The sequence below is a fragment of the Pelodiscus sinensis genome, chromosome 4 (assembly GCF_049634645.1).
Source record: "Pelodiscus sinensis isolate JC-2024 chromosome 4, ASM4963464v1, whole genome shotgun sequence".
Lineage (NCBI taxonomy): Eukaryota > Metazoa > Chordata > Testudines > Trionychidae > Pelodiscus > Pelodiscus sinensis.
This window is the reverse complement of record NC_134714.1, coordinates 68884602-68909949: the sequence shown is the minus strand read 5'-3', so window position 1 is coordinate 68909949 and position 25348 is coordinate 68884602. Positions and strand designations below refer to the sequence as shown.

The 25348-nt window shown below is 42.2% G+C and overlaps 1 protein-coding gene across 17 annotated transcripts in view; it reads left to right on the top strand.

The window, feature by feature from the left end:
- Window positions 1-14105, top strand: part of SIPA1L1 (signal induced proliferation associated 1 like 1) — a 350322-nt gene extending 336217 nt beyond the window's left edge. For 16 of the 17 annotated variants that reach the window (XM_075927311.1, XM_075927307.1, XM_075927300.1 and 13 more), the window contains 6 exons: window positions 601-766; window positions 5168-5390; window positions 7458-7604; window positions 10241-10352; window positions 10904-10985; window positions 11935-14105. In XM_075927311.1, coding sequence (XP_075783426.1) covers window positions 601-766; window positions 5168-5390; window positions 7458-7604; window positions 10241-10352; window positions 10904-10985; window positions 11935-12078 — 874 coding nt within the window. In that variant the 3' untranslated portion in view covers window positions 12079-14105. The remainder of the gene's footprint in view (window positions 1-600; window positions 767-5167; window positions 5391-7457; window positions 7605-10240; window positions 10353-10903; window positions 10986-11934) is intronic. The other variant, XM_075927312.1, reaches the window with a different exon arrangement.
- Window positions 14106-25348: the final 11243 nt, after the last annotated feature.

Here is a 25348-nt window from a genome sequence, read left to right as displayed (position 1 = left end):
CATCAAGAATTTTGTGATTTGGTGTCTTAGATGACCTGGAAAGGTGGAAATTGGAAAAACGTGTATAGGAACCATTGACCCACTTCGGTGGAGATTCAAATGCCTGGGCAAATAGGGCTGTTTCAAGTCATTATTGGTGTTAAGTACAGCATTCCCAAATAATGCAACAGATCACCAAAGGAAATGCAAGAAAAATGCTAAAATAAAAAGTATTTTGTATAAGTTATACAGTGGAAGCAAGCTAAAAGAATAGGACTTTGGTATGTTGATGCACCCAGTTAGTATTTAACAGGTTTTAGTTTATATATTTGTCCTTTGTGCAGAACACTCATTCTTTGAATAGCTACGGTCCTTTAATAGGAAAATTTATTATGACGCTCTTTTCATGCATTGGGTGTTGATGTTTTCAACAGGTTTATTCCTTTAACAGGTATTCCTTCATATGGGACTCTACTGTATCATACAAAACTTGATCTTCTTCCCTCTATTACCCCATTTATCACTCTGAAAATCTTGATTGATGCTTTATCGCTTGTTACATTCATAGATGTAGCCCTGAGTGGCTTGGGTCCTGAACATCTCTGTTCCCTTCCCTTTAAGACGTCACCAGAGTGATGGCAATGAAATGGCCCATCCACGGTTGCGTGCATCAGCCAGAGATCTACGGGCATCACCAAAACGTGCGTCCAAATCCAATGTTGAAGAAGAGCTGAAGAAACTGATAGATCTCGACAGCCCAACGCCAGAGTCCCAGAAGAATTTTAAGGTATGCTAGAGAAATGAACGGTTCTTCTTTGTCCCTGTTAAATGAAATTCATGAACCAGGTAGAGGCAAGGGACCAAAGCCCCATTGACTTCAAAGATCTTTGCCAGTTTACAGCAGCTGAGGATCATGATCGAATGACTTCATTAGTGTCTTGGTTCATCATTCACAAAATAGGGTTCATCATGGGTGAAAATAAAATAAAAGCATATTTGAGACTGCAGAGTACAGGCCTGTCTTTTTCCTTCCCCCAGGGGTGCTCAATCCCCACTCCACCTCTTTGTGCCGAGTTACACCCCATCATGCAAGCGCACTCCATCATCATTCCTCCTCTCCCTCTCAGCACCTCCTGGATGCCAGAGAACAGCTGATTGCAGTGTAGGAGACACACTAGTGGAAGGAATGGGAGTTGGTTGCTGGTGGGTGCTAGATACCCGCTAATTTTCTTCTGTTCATGTGCCACTGCTTGTGCAGCAGGGTGTTGAGTATCTCATGGAAAATGTGAATACTTGTCAGCTCTAAGGAGAGTTGAAGGCATTCACCTCTTTGCAGGAGCTGCTCAGCTCCTCACATTGTCCTATAAGTTTCTCAAGTGGAACTTTCCTGGTTTCATCCATAACAACAACAAAAATTCAAAGTGTTAATTTTTCCTGAATTCTTGATATGGACACAAAGCTGGCCATTTGCCCCGGAGCTTATCTACTATAGTACTTAGAGAGGTTTTTCAACAGTGTGGCAGTTTTTTGTGCCAGCCTTTGAGGAGACTAGCACACTTAATTGAAGAGAACACCTAAGACTGTTTGAATGTGGAAACCGGAACAGTGCTTTATCCACTTGAGTGCTCCTTCCACAGTCTGGTTACTAGAGGAGCGGCATGTTGACAGAGCATTGAACCTTCTTGCAGCATAAATGCCTTAGTGCCTCTCTAATCCTATTACTTGCTGTACAATGCTCCTGAAACCTAAAAAAAAATATTTATACATACTAAATCAATTCAGAAAAATGTCCTAAGGTTCCATCAGAAATTATAACGACTTATGATTTTAAATGCTAATAAAATAGACAATTTTTGAGAGAGTGTTTTGATTTCTAGAGTCTGAGTACTAAGTCAATGATTAGCAGTTCAAGCTCATCACCCAGGGCCCCAAATGGTTTCCACAGCAACCATGCAAAAAAGATAGCTGCAACTTCTTTCTCTGCTTGTCAAAACCCATAAAGGCATTTTAAAATCTAGAAATACCAGAGTCCGTATATGGATTACTTCATGTGTTATCTCAGAGGCTGGAGAGGAAAAAAGTTTGCCATGGGGAATATTTTTTTTAACAGCATAGTGGTTTATAAGGAGAAGGAGGCATAAAGGGAACCACCCTCCTCCTGACTTGTTCCATTTACACTGTTAAGTGCCCAAGTCCATGAATAGTGTATATCTTCTATGAGCCTCTCACTTTATTCACAATGCCAGTCTTTCCAGTGGCCTTTCTTGGTGATTGGGATCAATGTGTCAGCTCAGCCTAGTGACCTGCTCAGTTTTATCAGTGCTGTAATAGTCTGCCCAATAAAGAAAATAAATGTTAAAATGTAAACATTACTATCATTTCTACACAGTGTACAATTTGTTCTTGATGTTACATGACAACTGGGGACCTCCTTAACTACCTGAATCCATTTTTTTTCTGTAGCAGCCCATCTTAGAATTATAGAATCATAGAACACTAGAACTGGAAGGGACTTTGAGAGGTCATCAAGTCTAGTCGCCCGCCCTCACGGGAAGGACCAAGCACTGTCTATACCATCCCTGATAGAGGTCTATCTAACCTGCCCTTAAATCTCTCCAAAGATGGAGATACCACAACCTCTCTAGGCAATTTATTCCAGTTTTAACCACCCTGACAGTTAGGAAGTTTTTCCTAATGTGCAACCTAAACCTCCCTTAAAGCAATTTAAGCCCATTGCTTCTTGTGCTATCCTCAGAGGTGAAGGAGAACAATTTTTCTCCCTCCCCCTTGTGACACCCTTTTAGATACTTGAAAACCACTATCATGTCCCCTCTGTCTTCTACCCTCTGTTTGCCCTTTTCCAGTCTTCTGGAATTTCTCACGATTTCCAGTATAGCTAAAGACTCAGGTACCTCCTCTATCAGCTCCTTGAGTATTCTAAGATGCATTTCATCAGGCCCTGGTGTCCTGAAGACAGCTAACTTGTATTTGGTAATCAAGAGGTCCTGTTTCCCAGTAGAAATGACACTTTTCTTTTTGTCTCCTAATCCTTCTGCCTTCTTATCTCAGCCCTTTTCCTAGTCATCTTCAATTCTCCTGCCAGTCTGTCCTTCCCTCCTCTTACTGCTTCTTCTTTTTTCATACCCTTCACCTTCCTGACATCTTCCTCTAATTCCCCTGACCACTCTCCTTTTCACTTCCCTGATCACATTGCCATTGCTTCCTAACTCTACCTACTGCTCAAATATTAGTAACATCCTGGTGCTAATTATATTTGAAGTGTCTAATGTTTGAGGCTGCAAGTGTTTCTACTCTAGGAGCTCTAACACAAGGAGGACTGTAGGTGTTCTTTAATTGAGCAGCGTTTAGTGTTGGCAGCGGGTTCTTCTTCCCCCCACCCCTCCTCCTAAGGACAGTATTGTGGGGCTTGGCTGGGTCACAACAAGAAACTGCCAGCCAAGCTTTTGATCCCAAAAGGAAAAAACAGAGTATTTCTTTACTCACATATGTAAAACCTTTATTATTGTGTTCTTGGTGCCAAGAGTTGTCACTTTTTTGGTGTGCAGCCTTAAATGGAAAACTCACATTTTGATGATCATTCCAGACCTCCTGACACCATAGCAAATGAAATTAGCCAGTCTTATTTCCGTGCCCACTGAGCCCCATAAACAGGGAAACCCCCCCATTTCAATAAGCATGTAATTTGTACATCAGTATGTTTTCAGAAATCCCGTTACAATGTCATTTCTGTTTGTGGTTAATTTAGATACCTGCTTTGTCCATGCCCTGAAATATTCATCTTGCTCACCAAATAGCGAGCATGTGTCTGTGTCCTAGTACAAACGATTCCCTGGAAGAGAACTAGCAGAATACACAAACAATTAGCATGAAAATGGTCTTTCTCCTGTTTTTTCAGGTGGTAATACCAAATCTTAAAAACATTTTAACTACTTTTCTAGTTCTTTAACCCTAAATACAAAACTTGCAGCTGATTTTGGCAGGGGATTCTGGTCTTTTTGATTAAAAGCATATTTCATTTTGGTAGATTGTCCTCCAGTGTGCAAAAGCAATATCCTTTCCCCTCCTCGCTACTTCTGTCACACCCTTGGGTGTTGGTTTTAATTAGCAAAATACTTTAAATAATTGTATTTATTTATATGTTTGTTTATTTATGGGAACAGCTAAGCATTTCTCTGTGTAAGGATATGTCTACACTAGCCCCCTAGTTCAAACTAGGGAGGCTAATGTAGGCATTCGAAGTTGCAAATGAAGCCTGGGATTTAAATATCCCGGGCTTCATTTGCATCTTCCCAGACACCGACATTTTTAAATGTCCCTTAGTCCGAACTCCATGTCCGTGGCTACACGCGGCACGGTGTAAGTAGTTCGAAGTAGGATCTCTAATTTGAACTACCGGTACTCCTCCTAATTCCAACTACTTACTCCATGCCGCGTGTAGCCGCGGGCACGGAGTTCGGACTAAGGGACATTTAAAATGGCGGCGCCCGGCGAGATGCAGATGAAGCCCAGGATATTTAAATCCCGAGCGTCATTTGCAACTTCGAATGCCTACATTAGCTTCCCTAGTTCGAACTAGGGGGCTAGTGTAGACATACCCTAAGTGAGCAGCTTTTCAGAATGCACTAAGTCGTATCTGCTGCAGGGATTTCAGTTAGCGGTACTGTTTTTGTTTTATTAATTTTTTCTTAAAGCTCTCCAAAGGATTTTAGTTTGTCAGACTTTCTTCACTGTTTTGTTACATGGGGCCAACTGACATCTTAGCAATGTCTTAAGAGAATGTGGGGGATAGTATAAGAGGGAGAAGTCTTTGTTTTAGGTGTCACGTAACTTGCTTATGTAAACATTTTCCCTAGTATATATGGTCTGCAGGTTATTTACTGAATCTGTAACGACTTTTTTGAGGTTATATGTCTTACAAGCTGCCTGTTGAATGACAGAAATTAGAGGTGGCAAAGATTTAACAGGACATCTGGACTTGATATTCATCTAGACAGTGTTCATATAGTACTTTGTCCCATCCAGATTGACACAGCTTGGGTATGTTAAAGCCTGATTCCTTATTCACAAATAGATTGCTTTAATAAACAAATTTTAGTGTATTTTTGAAATATTACCATGTAGAGATGTACTCTTAAGAATTTATAGTTACAACTTTCTCTCCTCTCAGTCTCCTTTCCCTAGCACTCCTACCACAAAGCGTGCCTTGCAGAGGACTCTGTCAGATGAGAGTATTTATAGTGGTCAAAGAGAACACTTTTTCACCTCACGGGCCTCGCTCTTGGACCAAGCCCTGCCAAATGACGTCCTGTTCAGCAGCACATATCCTTCTCTCCCCAAATCACTACCCTTACGAAGGCCATCATACACTTTAGGAATGAAATCATTACATGGTAAGTATTTGTCCAGCCTTATTATAGTAAAGGAGCGATGCCATGGCAGTTACTTTGACAACAAACAAACAAAGAAACAATTGCCTGGCTATTTGTTAATCACCTCTTGATTTTGCTAAAATAAGGGGAGTCAAATCCCATGCCTCAGAATGTAGCCTGGGACTGAATAGTATTCATCAGAGCAACTAAGGAGACTTACAGGAGGAGGGCTGTAGTTTCCCAAAAATGGGAGGGCATTCTTTGTCAAATGTAGTGAGTTGATCAAATATGATAAAGAAAGGAGGGGAGAATGCTTCTGCAGCCCTAGCTCAGAAGTACCAGGGAAGACTATAGAAGCTTCTCTTCTCCTGAGTTGGAGGAGTGAAAGTAACTGCTTATCCTGTCCACTCTTTGGAGATGCCCTCTTTTAACCAAAGTACTGAACGTCCTTCCTCAACTCTTGTTATTGGAATGTTGCCTCTGATCTTCTCTGATTTGAATTTAGAGCTCAGGCCCTGATTGGTCAATCTGCCCACTCAGATACTATGACCTAACAGGAATGATCAGAGTGGAAAAAGAAACCAGAATGGATCAAGGAAACAAGAGTGAAATGAGTCTTCAGGGCATCAAGGAACTCAGGTTAACCTAAAAAACCTAAACTCTGTTCCAAAAAACAAATGAACAGAGTACAAATAACAGGCAGGTTGTAGAGGCAGGAAATTATCCGGCTCTTTTCAAATCTTTATCTGCCACTAGGAGTACTTGTCTTATCACAACTTTGGCAGTTAAATAAGGTGTTGTGAAGTGAATTAAAGTCCAATACTGTCTTATCCTAGCCATATAACTAGGAAAAGAAACTGTTCCCTGCATCACAGAGAACACTGTTTGTCCATTGAACATCATCAGATTCATACGATACATTTTCTTCAGCTGGAGACTCTGCTAGAAAAATATCTACATAACTTTCAGCTGCCTCTCCTTTCTACATATCAGTTTATTCAGTATTAAGGTTGACTTTTTTGTAATTAGTTGCTGTTATTTAACATACTTCTCATAGAGCGGTGGGAGGGATAAAGCTTCATTTACTCCTTCCCTCCGCAGGTAATAAAATATATTTTTAGACTGAGTTACATTTGTAACTGGCTTGTGGAAAAAGTGCCTTTACACCCTGTGGCCTTAAAAGGGAGCATGCAGTATAGGGTCTCCTTTCATTTTAGACCTCTGTATTTTCCAAAAGAAACTTGGCTGCTCTGTCATTCTCTCCTTTTCACTGAGCTGAAAGTGTTAGGACTCTAATTCTAAAATAGAGATTTTATGCAATTATTATTAAACTGGAATTTTCAGTGTTCTGTAAAATTCAGGTTTCCAAGATAAAAGGATCCAAACATGTGAATGACACACAATTGTCTGTCTTACATGTCCTTGGTGAGAGAGAGTTTAAATAGAAATGGATATTTCATACCACCCAATATTTGTTAACTTCCATTCACTGATAACTTTGTTAATTTTAAGCATACTAATAACAATGGCATTCTCAAGGCTGCTCTTCATACAACATGAAGGAGAAAACCTGAGCTAGAAAGTTTCTGATTTATCAGTCTGTCTTAACAGAAGATCCAGTTAACACCACTGAAACAACTAATTTTGTCAATGTGTACAAATATTTCACATTTCTTTTGATTACATGACAGAAAGTGTATATGAGGTTGCGGTAGCAGAGCCAGCAGACTGTTGAGCATTCTAAACTGTTTTGGGGACACAAGTTGTTAGGGTAGCAGAATCCACAGTTTATAATGTCAGGTGAGAGCCTGGATTTCCAAGTGCTGATTTGCATAACTTGGGCATGTTGGAAAGAACTGAGTCTGAGGGAGAGAGATTAATATGATCCCCAAATAGTTAACTTGCAGAATGATGTGGCTGATCAGCTTCATAACAGATTTTAATGGCATTTGTGTAGGTTTGAAAAACAACATCCCAGAAAACTGAGGAATTGGGATTCAGTTCTTTATTAATTGGAAATGAAATAACTTTCTGTGAGGGAAATGGCTGAATTTTTGATTATTTCATTTTTATTCTGCATTGATTCAGGAGAGTTCTCTGCCTCAGACAGCTCCCTCACAGACATCCAGGAGCAGAGAAAGCAGCCCATGCCAGACCCAGGTCTTATGCCCTTACCTGATTCTGCCTCTGATCTGGACTGGTCAAATTTGGTAGATGCTGCTAAAGCCTTTGAGGGTGAGTATTCAAAATATCTTACTTTAAAAGCAAGTGTACACCTCACTAACGGTGCATTTTTAATTCTGATGGGTTTTTTTTTCATTTCTTAGCTTGCTCTTCTACTCTGAAGTCAATGTTCTTTTGAAAATGTAATCCAAATTGCAACAGTCTAATAAGTATTTACTTATTATATTCAGATGCCATTTCTTTGCATTTGAATCATGCTACAGATTTCACTATTGCAGCTCAAACATAAAAAGTTTTAGTGCATTGCTGGGTACCCTGAATATTTGTCATTAATACAGACCCTTCACAAAGATCACAGCAGTCATAGACAGTCATCTGGCATGAAAATGAAGAGCAAAGCGAAGCAGTGGTGGAAAGCAGTGCAGTCATTTTAATGACTGCAAATTGCACTAGAAAGAAGTTTCTGTATTACAGTTGAAGTGCATTGCCAAAGTAATTTGGAAAGTCTGCATTGCTGGCACATGCATTCCCATTGCTATTCTCCCCTGAGCATATCTCCAAATACATGGTCTTGCACCTCAGCATCACTTTATCCTGTTCCATCTCCTTCACAAATAGTAAACTAAAGAGGAATGCGTGTTGTCAAAAATACATTGGAATTTAAAGAAACGCACTAAAGATTTTAAGTTCAAAGTGTAAACCATTTTAAAGCTGCTACAATCTGATGGAAAAAGCCATGCGGATACTCTAATCAAAAGTCACTTTTTCAAATCTCCACAAAAATACTATTCTACCTTTATAAAGTTGCTTTCACACTGCTTTTTTGGACACTGCTGCATGGACACCAAAAATGCGGATACCTGCAGGCAATCCATTGAGAACTGCAGTTGCTGTTAAGTAACCTACTTCCATCCATTCCCCTGCCAGTTTTACAGTAGCAGCAGTATGAGTAACTAACACACAGTATTTCCTAGTTAGTACTGATAGCAGTCAGTGATATAAGAACATGCTGTGACATTAACATGGGAACTGTGTGGTGCATGGATTAACATACTTGCCATTTACCTCTGGAGTGCTATTCCTATCTTAATTCACAGAGGGAAGTGAAATTGCAAAGAGGTGTTGTGAAATGCACAAACAAGGATTAGAACAAGGCCAGCAATGTAGTGCAACTTGTAATGACTGGCAATCTGTTTTACTGTAGTTGTTCACAGTATACCTGACTCTAGTCAAGAATGTGTTCCTCAACTTTCATAGGCACTAAAGCCACTTTTATTTTTAATTAAAAGTTTCAGTGGTGAAAGGTATCTGATTGACAGTCCTCTGTCTACTGATGGAACAAGTAAAGTATGGTCAGTGTATTATCAGCTTTCTTCCACTACTCCTCCAATAGACTTCACACTTGACCTGGGGAGATAAACTGTCTAGTTTCTATGCCAACTCAGTCCAGTGGCCTCCCTGCTGTGCGCCAGTGTAGGACTTGCAAGTACCAATTAGAGTAAATAATTGGTGCTTTTTCTGATTTTGGATACCGGTTGACTAGAAACTAGGCAGGGGTCTCGAGCTCATCTCACTTAGGTCCCAATTGGCGATACTTTCTAGTCTCTAACAGCTGAACTGAAAACCTTCATGCCTTGCTACTGAAGTCCTAAGTCATTCAGTTCTCCTGTGTTTTTCATTTTTTTAAATGGGCACAGCAAACCTCTGTCAAACAAAACAGCCATGTTCATTTTAGCCATATTCTAAAATGTAGAATAAAACTTATGCTTAATAGAGGATGACTATTTTTCTCTTCCCAGTGAGAGACCATTAGTAGCCAAATGGGACAGTACTACTTCATTTCTTGGAATATGATCATTATTGCTAGGAAGCCTGAAGGACGATGTATCATTTCATGGCGTTTTCCTAAACTGTTTTTTACCACTAGCTCTCAGTGGAAGGAGTGCCATATATTTGTACATTTCAAAATGCCAGTCCCATTTCAATACAAAGGTTATTCATGATGTAGGTGGTAGACCTGTAAGCCGGGAATTATAGTAATTGCGTTTTATTTCTCTCAGTGCCACTGTATTGCTTTGTCACTTTGTACTGTATTTAACTTTCCCGTGCCTCAATTTACCTATGTTAAATGGCTACTTTGATTGCATATGTCATTTGTGTCGTATTGTGACACTAAGGCTACGTCTACATTGGCATCCCTTTCCAGAAAAGGGATGCTAATGAGACGAGTCAGAATTGCAAATCCATGAGGGATTTAAATATCCCCCGCGGTATTTGCATTTACATGGCTGCCGCTTTTTTCCGGCTTGGGGATAAGCCGGAGAAAAGCGCCAGTCTAGATGCAATTCTCCGGAAAATAAGCCCTACAAGTAGGAATAAGAAATCCTCTGGAAAAGGGCTTATTTTCCGGAGAATCGCGTCTAGACTGGCGCTTTTCTCCGGCTTATCCCCAAGCCAGAAAAAAGCGGCAGCCATGTAAATGCAAATACCGCGGGGGATATTTAAATCCCTCACAGATTTGCAATTCCGGCTCGTCTCATTAGCATCCCTTTTCCGGAAAGGGATGCCAATGTAGACGTAGCCTAAGAGTTTGTATTGTTTTGAAATCCTAAAATGCAGATGCTCGAATATGTGAAATCAAATTACCACTTCATTATAATTGGGTTTGACTGACTCTCTCTCTCCAGTTCAGCGAGCCTCATTTTTTGCTGCTAGTGATGAAAACAGACCTGTGAGTTCTGCTTCTAATAGCGATCAAACCGAGGAGCAGCTTACTGCACAGATGAAGCCTTACACAGGGTGAGTAAATACATTGAAGAGGTAGGCTTTTTAAATGAAACATTGGGAGGGACTTTGTTGAGGGAGGCTTTGCTTTCTTACATACCTTTAGCCTTCTGAATTTTTACATAACAAAAACTGAGTGGGTGGAAACACAAGAATGCTGAGAATATTTCTTCCTTTGTAAAAATAGCACATTTCTGAAGGTTCTTTCATCTGACATATTTAAAACAGTATCAAACGCAGTCTCATTCTGAGGTCTATGTAATTATCCTGTAACTAATAGAGAAAGAGAGAGAGAGAGAGAAAGCAAGCAATGAGACTTCAGTTACTGCTAATAGCCATTTTGCTGAGTGATAATATTGCATAAGCATGTGTATATTGTTTCTGTTAGTTGAGGTCTGTGGTGAATATTTTTAAATAAAAATATATATTCAGAATGTACTGTGTCAAGCATGGATTTTGAACAGCTCCTTATAGTAAAGTCTGCTAGAAATCCAGCCCAGAGTTAGGAGTGAAAAATGATTATAGAAAATCCTGCCAACACTGTCTTTGTCTCCTGCTTCCAACAGTAAAGAGTCTCCTCCTACTCTTGCTTCCAAAGTGGACCAACTGGAAGGCTTGCTGAAGATGCTCCAAGAGGATTTAAAGAGGGTAAACATTTATTATACAGGAAGCCTGTAGGATGTAGATATGTTGTTGCTAGGCAGTACTAGTCATGTTATAAATCTCTTCCTACCACGCTCAAGCTTGTAACAGTCTCGTGCTTTGTTGAGAAAATTACATTTCTTTACTTCTCTCCTCAGATCGTAGCCTAGGTTATTTTATTTTTAAACACACTTCCTAAGATGACTAAGAGTCAGCACATCTACTTTCTATTGGTGAAATACATGTTTCTGTGCAGAAAGGATCTTGCTGTGCTCAGGTCAAAGGTCTCTTATGCAGTACAATATTCTTGGAGGTGTCTGCCATCTCTTATTTAGCTTTCTTCAGCAGTCACACCATAGGAAGTCTGTATTAACCACATGGAATAGGTTGTGACCATTTTCAGGTGATCACTAGGGAGCTAGCATTTACATTAGAATTTAGTCTTGAGAAATCTCAACAATCTGTGCCACAAGAGCATAGGGAGGAAAGAATGTCACCACACAGAATATCCTAAAGCCAGGGACACAATTTTCAATGCACTTAAAGCTCCTAAGCCACATCTCCACTTTCAGGAAGAGCAATGCTGCGGTGGTCGATCTGCTAAAATCAAATGCCAGAAGGTCTAGCAAACACCCACTAAATCAAATGCGGAAGGTGCCCCCATTGGCACCGGTACTCCTCCTTCTCACAAAGCATAAGGAAAGTCAGCAGAAGCATTTCTCCCATCAATCTCCCTCCGTGAGGACAGTGCCAAACCTCAGCTTATGATACATTGATTCCAGTTACATTTGTTAAATAGCTGGAATTGTGTACTTTAAGCTGGCCTTCCCCTGTAGTGTGTTCCTGGGAAACAAAACTATCTAACATCTCTCTGATGGAGTCTTTCTTATTGATAAGGGCAGAAAAGGTGACCTGGAATCACCATTGAGCTTACTTGTTCTTCCTCATCTCTCAGGAAAAAGAAGACAAAGCCAGTCTTCAAGCCGAAGTGCAGCATTTGCGAGAAGATAACTTACGGTTACAGGAGGAATCCCAGAGTGCATCTGAGAAACTGAAGAAATTCACTGAATGGGTTTTCAACACGATTGATATGACCTGAGGACAGTAAATGGGGAAGACAAACATCAATTATAAATAATTGTTAGTGAGACTTAGCTTTAATGCCACCTTAATCATGATATGTGAAAGTATAGTCAGAGCACTTCCCTGCCCTTCATACTCCGATGACCCCTCTTTGCGCTTCTGCACGCGCTCAGAACAATCGCAGATCAACAATCATTGTCTGCCTTTTGTAGAAAAACAAAGACAAAAAATAATTTTAAAAAGATAAATAAAAGTTTAACTGTTAAAATGTGAATGTCTTTATTTTTTTGCACATTATCTCTTTACATGTTATGTACAAAACGATTTGGAGGCTGGAACAGAATTGCTCAGTCTACTGGCCTCCATTTTCTTTCTATTAACTCTTTTCTGTCTGTTTCAGGTAATCTGCTTTTTCCTTGATGCTTTGACAAATTATGACTCCTAGGAAACTAGAAAGAAATGTTTATTTTGCTGCTTTCCTTTCATTGTTTTCTGAAGTGTGTCACAGACAAGGGGATGTAACACAATGTTTTAGGTGTCTCCTTAATGATTTGTGCTAGTGCTATCTTCCTATCTTCACATATGTTACACAGAACATATGCCCATAGTGTATGATACTGTACAAATCCGCATCAGAACATTTGAAAGAGCTATCAGACACTTGAGCCATGGATGAGTTAGATTATCACAGATGTCCTTGCATTAGCATTTCTAATTGCCTTTGTTTCCTATGGAAACAATGGTTGCCAGGTATTTAGAGAATAGTGCAACTTGGCATTCTAAATGGCATACTGCATCGGGCTGAGAGAATACTGAGAATAACTGCTGTTATTTCTGCTTAAGCACTGTCTCCATCCCTTCCCAACCTGGGGATCTATTATCTACCTATATATAGTAGGTCAGTCCTTGGATGAAGTTATAAAATGCTTGGTGGGTTTTTTTTTTCCCTCTCAAACTGCAGGTGTTTCCATGTCATTGCACCTGCCCTCCCATCCCCACACAGTTTGGTCATAGAACTTTTCAAATAAAAAAAGGCTGAAGAAATGTTTATTAATCTCAACTAGCTATCAGGTAGTTGGCATTAGTAAACCTTTAATAACCTTGTTATGGATTACTGAAATAGAGAAATATAAAGATGGAATTAGAGACTTTGTCCCCTGCCTTAAGTAGTGAATCAAGAAAAGAAGCAGTATTTTTAACTCTTGTGTTTCTGATATCTGCATTTTCCAGTGCAAATGGCTAGCATGAGACCTCTCCATTGCCTGGCATCAGGCAGATAAACTTGTTTTTCTCTGGAGGAGCTACCAACTTGCCATAAAATGTCACCTCTCCAGAAATACCTTTCTGGCATCAGAATAGAATTCATACTACAACCTGCACAGATATTGATGCAAGCCACATGCAGTGTATTCTCTTTGCCGTTCTCTCTATGCATTCACTCACACCCTCATGCTGAAACACACATTGCCTTCCACAACACTGTATTATTCGGCCATTTCAGATATAACCTCCCTTTCTTCCCTAGTCACTCGCGTGCTCAGAAGAAATCATCAGTGGAACTATTCTTTTGCATTGTCAGTGAATCTTCCAAGCTTTCTCCGATGCCCTGTAATCATACTACACGCAAGCTCACTCACTACACTTTGACCTAAAGCTTGATTTGTGATGATAATCCCCATGGAATTCTTCTCTGATAGTGTTTTGTCATGGAAATGAATCTATTTGGGTCTATTTCTGGAATGTTTTTGTAAAGGTTGAGAATGTCCTGTTATTTTTTAAAAAATTACTTGTATGAAGGAGATTTCTATAATGCCTGATATTATTTGTAAATGGGAAATATTGCTAACATCCCCGAGCATCCTGAAGTCTTGCTTATTCTCTTCTATTTTTCAGTTTTGTTTGGTTTTTATTTTGTTTAAAAAAATGGGACTTGGGGCAGACTATTTATTAGAGTTTTGCAACAGAGTTCTTGTATGAAGCCTCTAATGGCAACTTGTAAAATTCTGACAATAAAACTAATTTTAAAGGCTCTTCTAAAAACCATTTTCTATTGATTTTGTTGGTGTTTTATGTTGCTTGAAACTCCCTAAAGACAAAGCCTCCTTTCCTGGCCCTTCTTCACTGCACCAGTGTGAAATAAATTTTGTTCTGTGTACTAAGCTATATATGATGTGCATCACCAATGAAAACACATGCTACCAGCTGTGGGCACTCTGCCAATCAGCGAGGTGGCACCTAAATTTCTCCTTAGCGGCCGCTTAAGTGCTCAGCTTACAGGGAACACTGATCAACACCCAAAGAGACAAGACTTTCATTCTCCAAAGAGTTTTTTCTTTTGCTTTCCCCTTGTTGACCATCCCCTTTTATATACTCCTGTACTTTAGCATTATACTTTCTATTCCTACTAGTGCAAAAGCTTTTCTCTCCACCTTCCCCAGTAGAATATTCATATTTCTCTAATGAAGAACTTCTCTTAATTTTGATTCCCATGCAACAGTTTCACCAAGCTGGTAGAAAATTTTCTAGGTCCATTCACCTCAGGCACAAGCATCCACTGGTGAGTCAGGGACAGCACTTTACTACTTGACCACATTTTTAATGGCTAGATCCAGAGCATTCTCAAAAAGTTGACAGTGAAGAATGAAATTTATTTCCAATAGAGAAATAGCTACCACATGGGAGCTCTCAAGGCAAGAGTGTTATGTGCCAGGATCTGACTGGGGAAGATCTATGGAATCCTGCTAAGAGAACTGGCTGCCGTCTTTCTATTTTGATTGGTGTGTGAATTGAGGGACAAAGGTTATGCTTCTCAGTGAGTTCCCCTACCCATGTCCACATTCAGGTAGAGCTGGAGATTTCCAAACACTACGTATGATGGGCTATACTCGTAGCTTGGCAGGAAACCAGGGCAAGAAGAGCTGACTTGTAGACTTCACTTAAATTGTTCTGAAAAATATATGCAAAGAGTGTTGTTTGTACTTGTCTCTGCATTGATAGGGTATTGCTTGTTGATTGAGGCCACCCACAAAAAAATGTGCAGTTGATTAACTTTGAAATCACTGCATGGTCAGGTATCCTTTTATAATTGTATCTCTGTGTAGAACAAACACCTATATTAGTTCAAAGACTGAGCACAGGGATTCCTGTTTTCATTCCTTCTACTCCCTTCCATCCCCTCCAACACTGTCAACTCATTCCCCCTCCACTTGATTTACTCGTCTTCCTCCTTCATTATCTCCTCCTCTTCACATACTTTTTCATTATCCCTTCCCTTTCACTGTATGTATATATCTCGGGTAGGAGAGGGAAGGGAATGAGGAAGGATACAAGCCAATACCTTTACCAGCCTACTCTAAAACCTAGTCTACTCAGTATGGTAGATAAAATGCCATCTTGTCTCCTTTCCTGGGCTTTGGTTTTATTTTAAAAAATCCCCACAAATATCCCAGCTTTCTCCCCAATTTTGGCCTTCTGGGGTTTCCTCTTTCATGACTTCCATGGAAATGGTGGGGAGAAGGGTGAGCCAATAGAACAGCAGTCCATCCAATGCATTGCACCGTATTGTAGAACCCAGTTAAGAATGCCATATTGGGGCAGACCAATAGTCCATCTAGCCCAGTATCCTGTCTGATGACAGTGGCCAATGTCGAGTGCTTCAGAGGGAATAAACAGGACAGATAACCATCAAGTGATACCCCCGCCTGGCAGGTAGAGTACTGCCTACTTTGTCAGCAGAAGGAACCCACTGAGTGCTGAGCCTCCAGCAGCTCTTGTTGAAGTGAATTGTACTATGTTTGAGGCGGACAAGTTGTATTTGGCTCCTCAAACAACATTCTTGAAACCTTTCAGTTAGATGCTGATCACAGAGATGAAGCTAAATTTGCAAACTCTTTAAGAACTCCTGCCTGCCTTTCCACCCCAGGAATCTCTGCATGAGACTTCACCCTCTGTTCTGGTGCTGTTGTCTTTTGGTGGATCTACAACAGTCTCCCTTTTTAGAAGGAGTTTGTTCATTTGCTGCCTACTTGGCTCCTTGTAAAATTGTGTGTGATTAGTCTAAAGTCAGAGCACTTCACGTTGCACAGGCAGAAAGAAAACAGAGTTGTTTGCCATTTCCTAATTAGGCAGACATCTAAAATTCAATTTTCTGGCTCAGGTAGGGTTCCGGATCAATTTTTTTTATCAGGGATTCTCCAAGGAGACCATGTATTGGTATTTGTTCTTACCACATCAAGCTGTGTGCTTTAGCACCATTGGGAATAGAGACGTCCGCCTTCCCCATTCCTGCAGCAACAATGAAACTGAGCAAAGCTGAGCAGAAATGGTAAGAGTGTGGGAACAGTGCCAACATCGATGGAAGTGGTGGAAACTCCAAGTCTGACTGTTTCTAGTATGTGTAGGGATTTATAACCCCTCCTGCTTGTGGAGAGGAAACTAAGGAAGAATATGGATCTGAATGTTTTCTTTTAAATTCTAAAGACAGACCATTTTTCCTAACATGTTAGCTTTTGAAAAGTTAATTTAAATCTTTGAACATTTTTGTCTTATTCGGTATGTGGAGTAACAGGATGCCACTCCATTTATACAACCTCTATTTAACTCAAGTTGGTCATGACCCCAAGCTTATTTGATTTTCTGAAGGTTTGGCATGTTTCTGCACCAAGGTTCCCTGTAAGCTGTACAACTCTCCAGACCTGGAAAGCCTTGAGCCAATTCTGCTGTCCGATGAAGGGAGAGGTCAAGCTCGGTTAGCTTCTCAGTGTGCTTCCCCCCCCGCCTGTGTTATGCTGATCATGACAAAGGGAATCCTGAGAATTCTAATCCCTTGACCCCTCCAGAATCACATAAAACATCAATAACTGCTACTGTAGCACTGGTGCTGGGTGCAGTTATAAAGGAATAAAATTGAAATGAGGCAGTTATTGGATTAATATAATTAAATACAATGCAGTTCAAAGCTCCTGCTCAGGCAGGGAGCTCAGCTGATTGGCAGGGGGAGGGGCATCTGGCTGAGCAAGCACCTAAACTGAGCTAGCTGCCTGCTTGAACTGAGAAACTCCCAGAGCCCGTAAAAGGGGAGATGAGGAGACACTTAGTGGCCTAGAGATGAGGGAGTAAGCAAGTAATGGGCTGATGAAGAGTCAGAGGGGAGAGGAGTTTAGAGCGTCCCTCTGCAGGAGGACAGAGGCAGAAACTCAGTATTCTCAAGCCTCCTGGGAAGGGGGAGAGAAGGAGCTGACTGCATGGAGTATCTGGGGGAAAGAGAGGGTGGGTGGGTGCTGACATCTGTGTAGAGAGGTAGAAGCAGAGGGCAGTGTGTTTGGGGTATCTGACTAGCTGCAGTCCTCTCTGTCTGACTGGGTATAGGGGGGGAACAGGCTGCAAGGGAATGTGTGCGCCAGGACATTTGAATGATTGCATTTCAAACAAAGTTTGCATAAGTGTTAATGGCTTAACATAAGAAATAAAAATATTCTTTTAACAGAATGTTTTTGGAATGTTGCAGATATCTAAAACTATGAACTTAATGATTTTTGAAAAATCTGTGTTACTAGTTAATTCATGTATTGCATTAAGACCAGATCTTTGCTATTTGGTAGAGTTCTGGTTCTTAAGAGTCAGAAGTAGCAAGTACTAGCTTGAGCTAAACATTAGTCAGCTTTATTTATACACACACAACTGCCTGGACAAAATCTCTGATTCAGAATGCTGTTCCACACAATTGTACTCCTGAGAAGGGTGCACCTCTCATTAGGCCTGGGAGAGCAGCTGGAGGGGATGCTGTGCAAATGGCACTTGCTAGTAATCAAAAGAGAAATCTTGCCTCGTCAATTTTCAGTGTCCAAAAAGAAGCCTAATTAAGACTGGTATCCACTCAAGGACAAACTCCTTGCACCTTCCTAACCTCTGGTTGTTATGCTGGTGGATACCATTGAATAGCCATAAATAGGTCTTTCACCTAAAGGTTAGAGGAAGAGGGATGCTCATATCACGTCACTGATTCAGCTTTATGCTTGTTCTTTTCCCTTCCCTCCATCTCACCCTAATCCCTGCGTTTACCTCTTGTAGAAAATAAATACATTCTTCTTGACTGATTATTTTCTCTCCCAGCTGCTTTCTCTCCCAGTCACGCAACATCCAATGCAGCAACAGCTATTGCAACTCTGATTCTGGCAAACAGATGGCAGAGGAAACAAAATTAATATCATGGAGTCCAGGAGAAAAAATGTGGTACGTTGAAGAACTTCATTAAACAATCACACGTGGCTATTGCCTGTTAAAGTGAAAGGAATCAAATCAAAAATCAATGTGTATCATCTGCTCTAAGATTTTGCTCAGACAAAATATGCATGGTCACGTGAGATTCAGGCATCCACTTACAGTAGGCCTGAATTTGCTTATCCCTGAGTCTAGAAGGGCAATGACTAAGGTTAACTGTATGGCAGGAGTAAGTTCTGGCCTGCACCGGTGGCACACAACCCTGCGGTCTGGGTGTCCCTAGCCTCTGACTACCAGGATCTTTTACATTCCGAAAAGGAGAGAAAGCGGGGGTGGGGTGTGACCAATGTGGACAAACCAATGATCAGAGAACATTGGACATGCCAAGGTTTTTGTTTATATAGCTGCCAAAACCAGAAGACAAGGTATGGGCTGGCATGAGTTTAACCATCTGATTTTAAGACTTCTGGGACTCACCGAGCTTCTGCCAAAAGATGTAATAAAAACCAGTAAGTCCTTTTCTTAAGCTGTCTGATGTTATGAGAGGGGTCATTCAAAATTGCTGGCACTGAAATTTAGACTAAGTACAAAGAAAATAGGAGCCAGATTTTTAAAGGTGTTTAGGCACCTAAAGATATAGCTAAGCCCCTAGTGGGGTTTTCAAAAGGGCCTAAGTGGGTTAAGTGCCTGACTCCCATTCGTTTCAATAGGAATTAGATGCTGGGACACATCTAAAAGTCTCATTTGATGCCTGCCTGCATTTTTAGATCCCTAAATACTTTTAAAACTTTAGCCCAAGGTATATACACAGCAAGTGGTCAGCATATGAAACCCACTACTGCAGAAAGTCATAGCCAGTGACTGTAGCTAAGTTGTTGTTTTTTTAAAGGGTTGAATAATTTGCTTTATTGCCAATGCTATTTGTACATATGCTTGTTAAGATAAGGCTAATCAAATCTCAAGCCTGGGGGCATAAGCTGATCGCTTCTGCAGTCTCTCAGGGGTTATTCCCTTGTGCACTGTGGTACACATTTAGCTAAATGAAGTACGGGGATTTTTGGACACTGCCAGAGGCAGGATACAAGTCTGAATGCAATGGTCTGAGCCAGTCTGACAAATTCTGTTTTCCGAATCTTTGGTATGTAAATGTTAGCATGCCATGCTGCAAAGCCGGTCTGTTCTCGTGGGCTATCAAGAAAGCAAGTGGTTCCTGTAATTTACAAGACAGGTGTGTGAGAAATTTTTGTTGTTTATAATAGTGATAGAAATCCGTGTTAGTCTGGGGTAGCTGAAGCAAAATGCTTCAATGTTTATAAATTATCATTAATAGGTCATTGTATGCTAAATCCCCAATCAGAAGTGGTTTGGCTTCAGCTTCTATTTTTAGATGACCCAAGTGCTGCAGGCCAGTTTGCATGAAAGGTTTTGGTTTTGTTGCATCCCAATAAGGAGCAAAGTGGAGGGGATTTGGAAAAAGATAGCTACAATCAGATTTTGGGTTTGCCAACCCAATTCCCAGTAACATTTGAATCTGAGTTCAGTTTTACCAGAAACATCAAAGTCTGGGGGTAGATTGGAGTATGGCCCAGCTCTGCATCATCTCTCCCTCCCTCCATTCCTTCTTTCCTTCCAGTGATGACCAAACCTCTGAGCTGCTCCTACCTGTTGTTTAGAAGGGCTCTCCCTTCTAAACTGAGCTCTCTCTCTGTGCTTTGTTCCAACAACAAATCAGCCACTTCTTAACGGAAAGCTCAACTGTCCTTTTTAGACCCGTGTCACCAACCTTTTTCAGCACAAGATCACTTCTTGAATTTACATGTAACCCAAGATCTAACCTTAAGATAATGTTATAGACCCGTAGTCCCCAACACGGTGCCCGCCATGGCGCCCGCGGGGGCATTTCAATGGGCGCGCGGCTGGGGGGGGCCCGCCCCCGGGCGCACAAGTGTCCCCACCCCCTGGCGCCCGGCGGGCAAACGGTTGGGGACCACTGTTGTAGACTAAACAGTCTATTTTTAATTTATGCTATATCACTCTAAATCAAGTATATATAATTATAGAACAGTCTGTTTTAAAATTGCGATATAAATTTATTTGTGCATATGATCGTTATTACACAAGCAGATGTAGACTTATAAGCCAGTGCAGCTTTAACATGGGTTCACTAGCGTGCACACACAAATTATGAAAGCAAGAGGTCAAAACCAGGCAAATGTACACATCTCCCTGGCAGTCCGTATATGGTCTGCTGAAGCAGGAACCCAGTAGGGACAGCTGCACCATGACCCAGCTCCTGCCGGAACAAAGGGGGACAGCTGCCCACCGCCACGCTGCCTGGCCAGTCAGCCACAGCATTCTATCCACCAAGGCTGCCCCTGCAGGGAGAGCCTCCCAGCTCCAGCCGGAGCGAAGGGGGGCAGATGTCCCACCACGCAATCTGGCCAGAATCCACCAGGCCACCACCACCACCACTAACCTTCTATTCCAGCAGGAAAGTGAGTGTTAGTGAGACCTGCTGCACGGCTCTGCAAATGAGGTGAGTGGACCTAAAATTTCTTGTGCATAGCTGCGCAGGCACGCAACTCAGAGGGAACCCTGAGATCGACTGTTGGAAACATTGTGATTTGCCAGTCAATCGTGATCGACGGGTTGGAGGCCATGGTTTTTAGACCCATCTTTCTCTTACAAAACCAGCCAATATCTCTTTTGGCTATTGTAAATTATTTGAATATTAAAAAAAAAAAAGCTGGAATCTGAAGTTGAACTGATACAAGCAGTCTGTGTTTAGAGCAAGGGGCTGGATATCAGAACTCCAGGGTTCTCTTCCCAGGCCTGGCACTCCTCCTGTGCTGTGATGATGGGGCGAGGGCAAGTCACTTAGACCCACATTTTCAAAAGCGGACAAGTATGTTTATTGACCAGTTTTTGAGACTGTGATGCCAACAGTCTATTCTTAGAGCTTGTGGGCACCCATAAAGCCAATCTCAGTTTTAAGGTGACCACTTAAAAATGGAGGCACTCAAAATTAATAGCATTTGTATAAAAATTTACCTTACAACTTCTCGCAGCCACTGTAGTTTGTGCAAAGCTTTGAGATCCCCTGGTAATACCTGCCTTGTGGTGTAAAGTCATGCTTTGTTATTAACAATGCTATAGAAATTCCTCCTGTGGTATTTTAAGCATCTTGCACAACTCTCCAGACCTGGAAAGCTGTGAGCCAATTCTGCTGTCTGATGGAGGGAGAGGTCAGGCTCGGTTAGCTTCTCAGTGTGCTCTCCTCCCCGCCCCTCCGGTGTTACGCTGATCAGGATAAAGGGGATCCTGGTAATTCTAATCCCTTGACCCCTCCAGAACCACATAAACTTCAATAATTGCTACTGTAGCACTAGTGGTGGACGCTGTTGTAAAGGAATAAAATTGAAATGAGGCTTATATTGGAGTAATATAATTAAATACAATGCAAATAGAGCGGATATGAAGCCTGGAACTAACTTGCTTTTGTTAGTGGTGAGAAACCCCGAGGACAAAAGCTGGCCCTACTGCCAAGGAAAGGCACTCTGTGCCGTATCCCGCAACTAACCTGTCCCTCCAGCAGCACTGCTGCTTGAAGGGCAAGAAGAGAAATTGGACTCGGTATTTGGCATGGCGATGACACTATAGCTGCTAAAGATTAGCAGAGAAAACTTGCACAGCATGACTCGAGCACTTCTAGCCTCAGATTCTCATGGATGGAAAAATTAATCACATCTCTAAATAGAACAAAGCACTGGAAAATACCCTGCAGAGATTAATCCGTCTTTGCTCCCTGAGGATGGACTAGATGTAATATGTTTTTTCCCATCTCTAATGCCTGTGATAAAACCAGAAACCTTTGTGAGGGATTAGTTGACAAAGTCATATTCTAATGCTCACTATAATTCACTTTTTATTCACGAGCCCTGACATCTGGCCACAAAATGAGCTTAAGCAATATGCGATCTCCTCTGAGAGATTTCTTCCTGGGCTGTTGGGTCTTTGGGCACTGATGATGATGACAGAGTAACAATATTGATACATGGTATCATACATGTGTGTTTTCTTTCAGAACATTGAATACCAGGTAAGATTGGCAAGGGTATTTGAAGTCAGAAAATGAGACCAGTACTTTTTTCTGCTCTTTATGTGCAGCATAACCTGGGCCAAATTATTTAACCTCTCTTGAGGTACAGATTTCTCAGCTGTAGAAGGGAGACAGTATCCCATGCTCTCTCTCTCGCACGCACACTCTTCTCGGAAAGTGCTTTGAGTTGAAAGTTACTATCCAAGGCTTTCCTTCACTTCAGGGCTAGCTTGAATTATCTGCACTGAGTTTACTTGAGGCGAACTGAGTTAGCCTAGCTCAAGTGAGAGAGGTCACTTTGCAAAACAACATGTGAGCCGCAGAGTGGTTGTATTAGCAACAGAGAATGCTGAGTGCTCGCTGCCTTACTAGCATCAGCAGTACTAGAGCTACAGCCCATACCCTCTGCTGGGCGGTTGGCTCAAATTTAAAGCACCGCTTTGCTCAGTCTAGATATGTGTGTGTGTGGGCGCACAGATGGAAGGTGGGTTAGGGTGCCACTCAAGTTGCACCTCAACCCACACTAGTGAAGACAAGCCCACTGTGCCAAATGTCTTTCTATACTTAACACTTTAATCACTGTAGTTCCCAAGCAGCTAACACCTGGAAACTATCCTGTGAGGCCTCGGGGGGAGAGAGGGGGGAGTCAGATGAGGTTTATAAGAGGACTTTCTGCAGGGCAACTTTCACTCCCTGGGTCTGACCAGTGCCCATTGAAGTCAATGGAAATATTCCCACCCACTTGGGTCAGTGTTGGATTAGGCCTCATGTTGAGAAGAGTTTTTGAAGCCTCCAGGGTCATCAGTAGGGCTGGCCAGAAAACAAGAATTTTGTTTGATGAAAATGTTTGATTTCATTTTGTTCCTGTCCAGTGTGAACTTAACATGAGACAGTTTGAAAATGCTCCTACCAAAACCTACAGGAGACCCCACCTGGTCAGGACACTCACCTGGGATGTGGGAGGTCCAGAGTCAAGTCCCCACCCTGAGTCAGGCATGGAGCTATTGTGATAGGTGAGTCTCACAATTAGACAAAAGCAGTAATCCTCAGATGACGTCATTATTTGCTGTAGGGTAATGGAAGGGCACTAGCAAGGGAGGAGCAGCTTGTGGGCAGGTCAGACATTATAGGCGGCCTGATTCCAGGAGGTAGTGGGAGGGTGTGATACTAGGCAATAGGGCTGGATTATGACAGGGGCTTGAATTAAGACCAATGAAAATAGCAGGGGGTGGTGCCTGCAAGTGCAGGGCTGCACTTGCCACCTGTCCCCCACCCAGGAAGTGCATCAGGTAAGTATCCCGATCCCCTGCTCTCCTACTTCCCACCCTCTCACCCCTGCCCTGACTCCTGCACTGCCCACATCCCCACCCCCACCTCTGTCCTGAGCTCCTCCTGCCCTGAGTCCCCTGCACTCCATCCCACACTTACATTTTTATAGGCACTGTTATATCACAACAAACCCCTCCCCCCCCCCCGTGTGTGTGATAGAACAATACCTGGAAGAAATATGTTACACTCACCCCTGCTTGTTTATCAGGAAGACAGACCGAAGTGGCAGGTAGCTGAAACGCAGATCAATCTCCAGTAAAATTCATTCTTGCTGAAGCAGTGAAGTAACACAGCATCTCACAGTTCTGGGTGTCCCCAGCAGCATGTTAGAATCATAGAATCGTAAAGCTAGAAGAGACCTCAGGAGGTCATCAAGTCTAGCTCCCTGCCCAAGGAAGAACCAATCCCAACTAAATCAACCCAGCCAGGGCTGAGACTTAAAAATCCCTAGGGATGGAGATTTCACCACTTCCCTCGGTAACCCATTCCAGTGATTCACCACCCTCCTAGTGAAATAGTTTTTTCTAATATCCAACCTAGACCTCTCCCACCGCAACTTGCTCCTTGCTCTGCCATCCATCACGACTGTGAACAGCCTTTCTCCATCCTCTTTGGAACCTCCCTCCAGGAAGTTGAAGGCTGCTGTCAAACCCTCCCTCACTCTTCTGCAGACTAAACAAACCCAAATCCCTCAGTCTGTCCTCATAGGTCATACACTCCAGCCCCCTAATCATTTTGGTTGCCCTCCGCTGGACCCTCTCCAATTCATCCACATCCTTTCTATAGTGGGGGGCCCAGAACTGGACATAATACTCCAGGTGTAGCCTCACCAGAGCCGAATAAAGGAGAATAATCACTTCTCAGGATCTGCTGGCAATGCTCCTCCTAATGCAACCTAATATGCCATTAGCCTTCTTGGCTACAAGGGCGCACACTGCTGGCTCATATCCAGCTTCTCATCCACCGTAATCCCCAGGTCCTTTTCTGCAGAACTGCTACATAGCCAAGTTTGTCCCCAGCCTGTAACAATGCTTGGGATTCTTCCATCTCAAGTGCAGGACTCTACACTTGTCCTTGTTGAACCTCATCAGATTTCTTTTGGCCCAATTCTCTAATCTGTCTATGTCACTCTGGACCCTATCCCTGCCCTCCAGCATATCTACCTCTCCACCTATTTTAGGGTATGTCTACACTACAGCACTAATTCGAACTAACTTAATTTGAATTAGTTAATTCGAAATAAGCTAATTCGAAATAGTGCATTTAGACCTAAAAACTAATTCGAATTAGCGTTTTGCTAATTCGAGCTAGCATGACAATATTGAGTGGACCCTGAACCGAAGTTAAGGCTGGCCGGAACCAGTGCTGGCAGGGCATCAGGTTAGGACCTAGAGTGTGGAGCTGCTGTCTCAGGCTAGCCGAGGGCTGTGCTTAAAGGGACCCGACCCCCACCCCGGACAGACAGTTCTCAGGTTTCCCCGCTTGCTTGTCTAACTCGATGGGGGACTGCAAAGCAGTCCTGGCTTGGAGTGCCCTGAGTGCCCACACTCGGCACATCACAGCATGTGGCCATCAGCCCGGCTGCACTTGCTGCAGGCTGCCATCCAGGGGAGGGGTCAGTTGGGGGGCTGTCAGGATC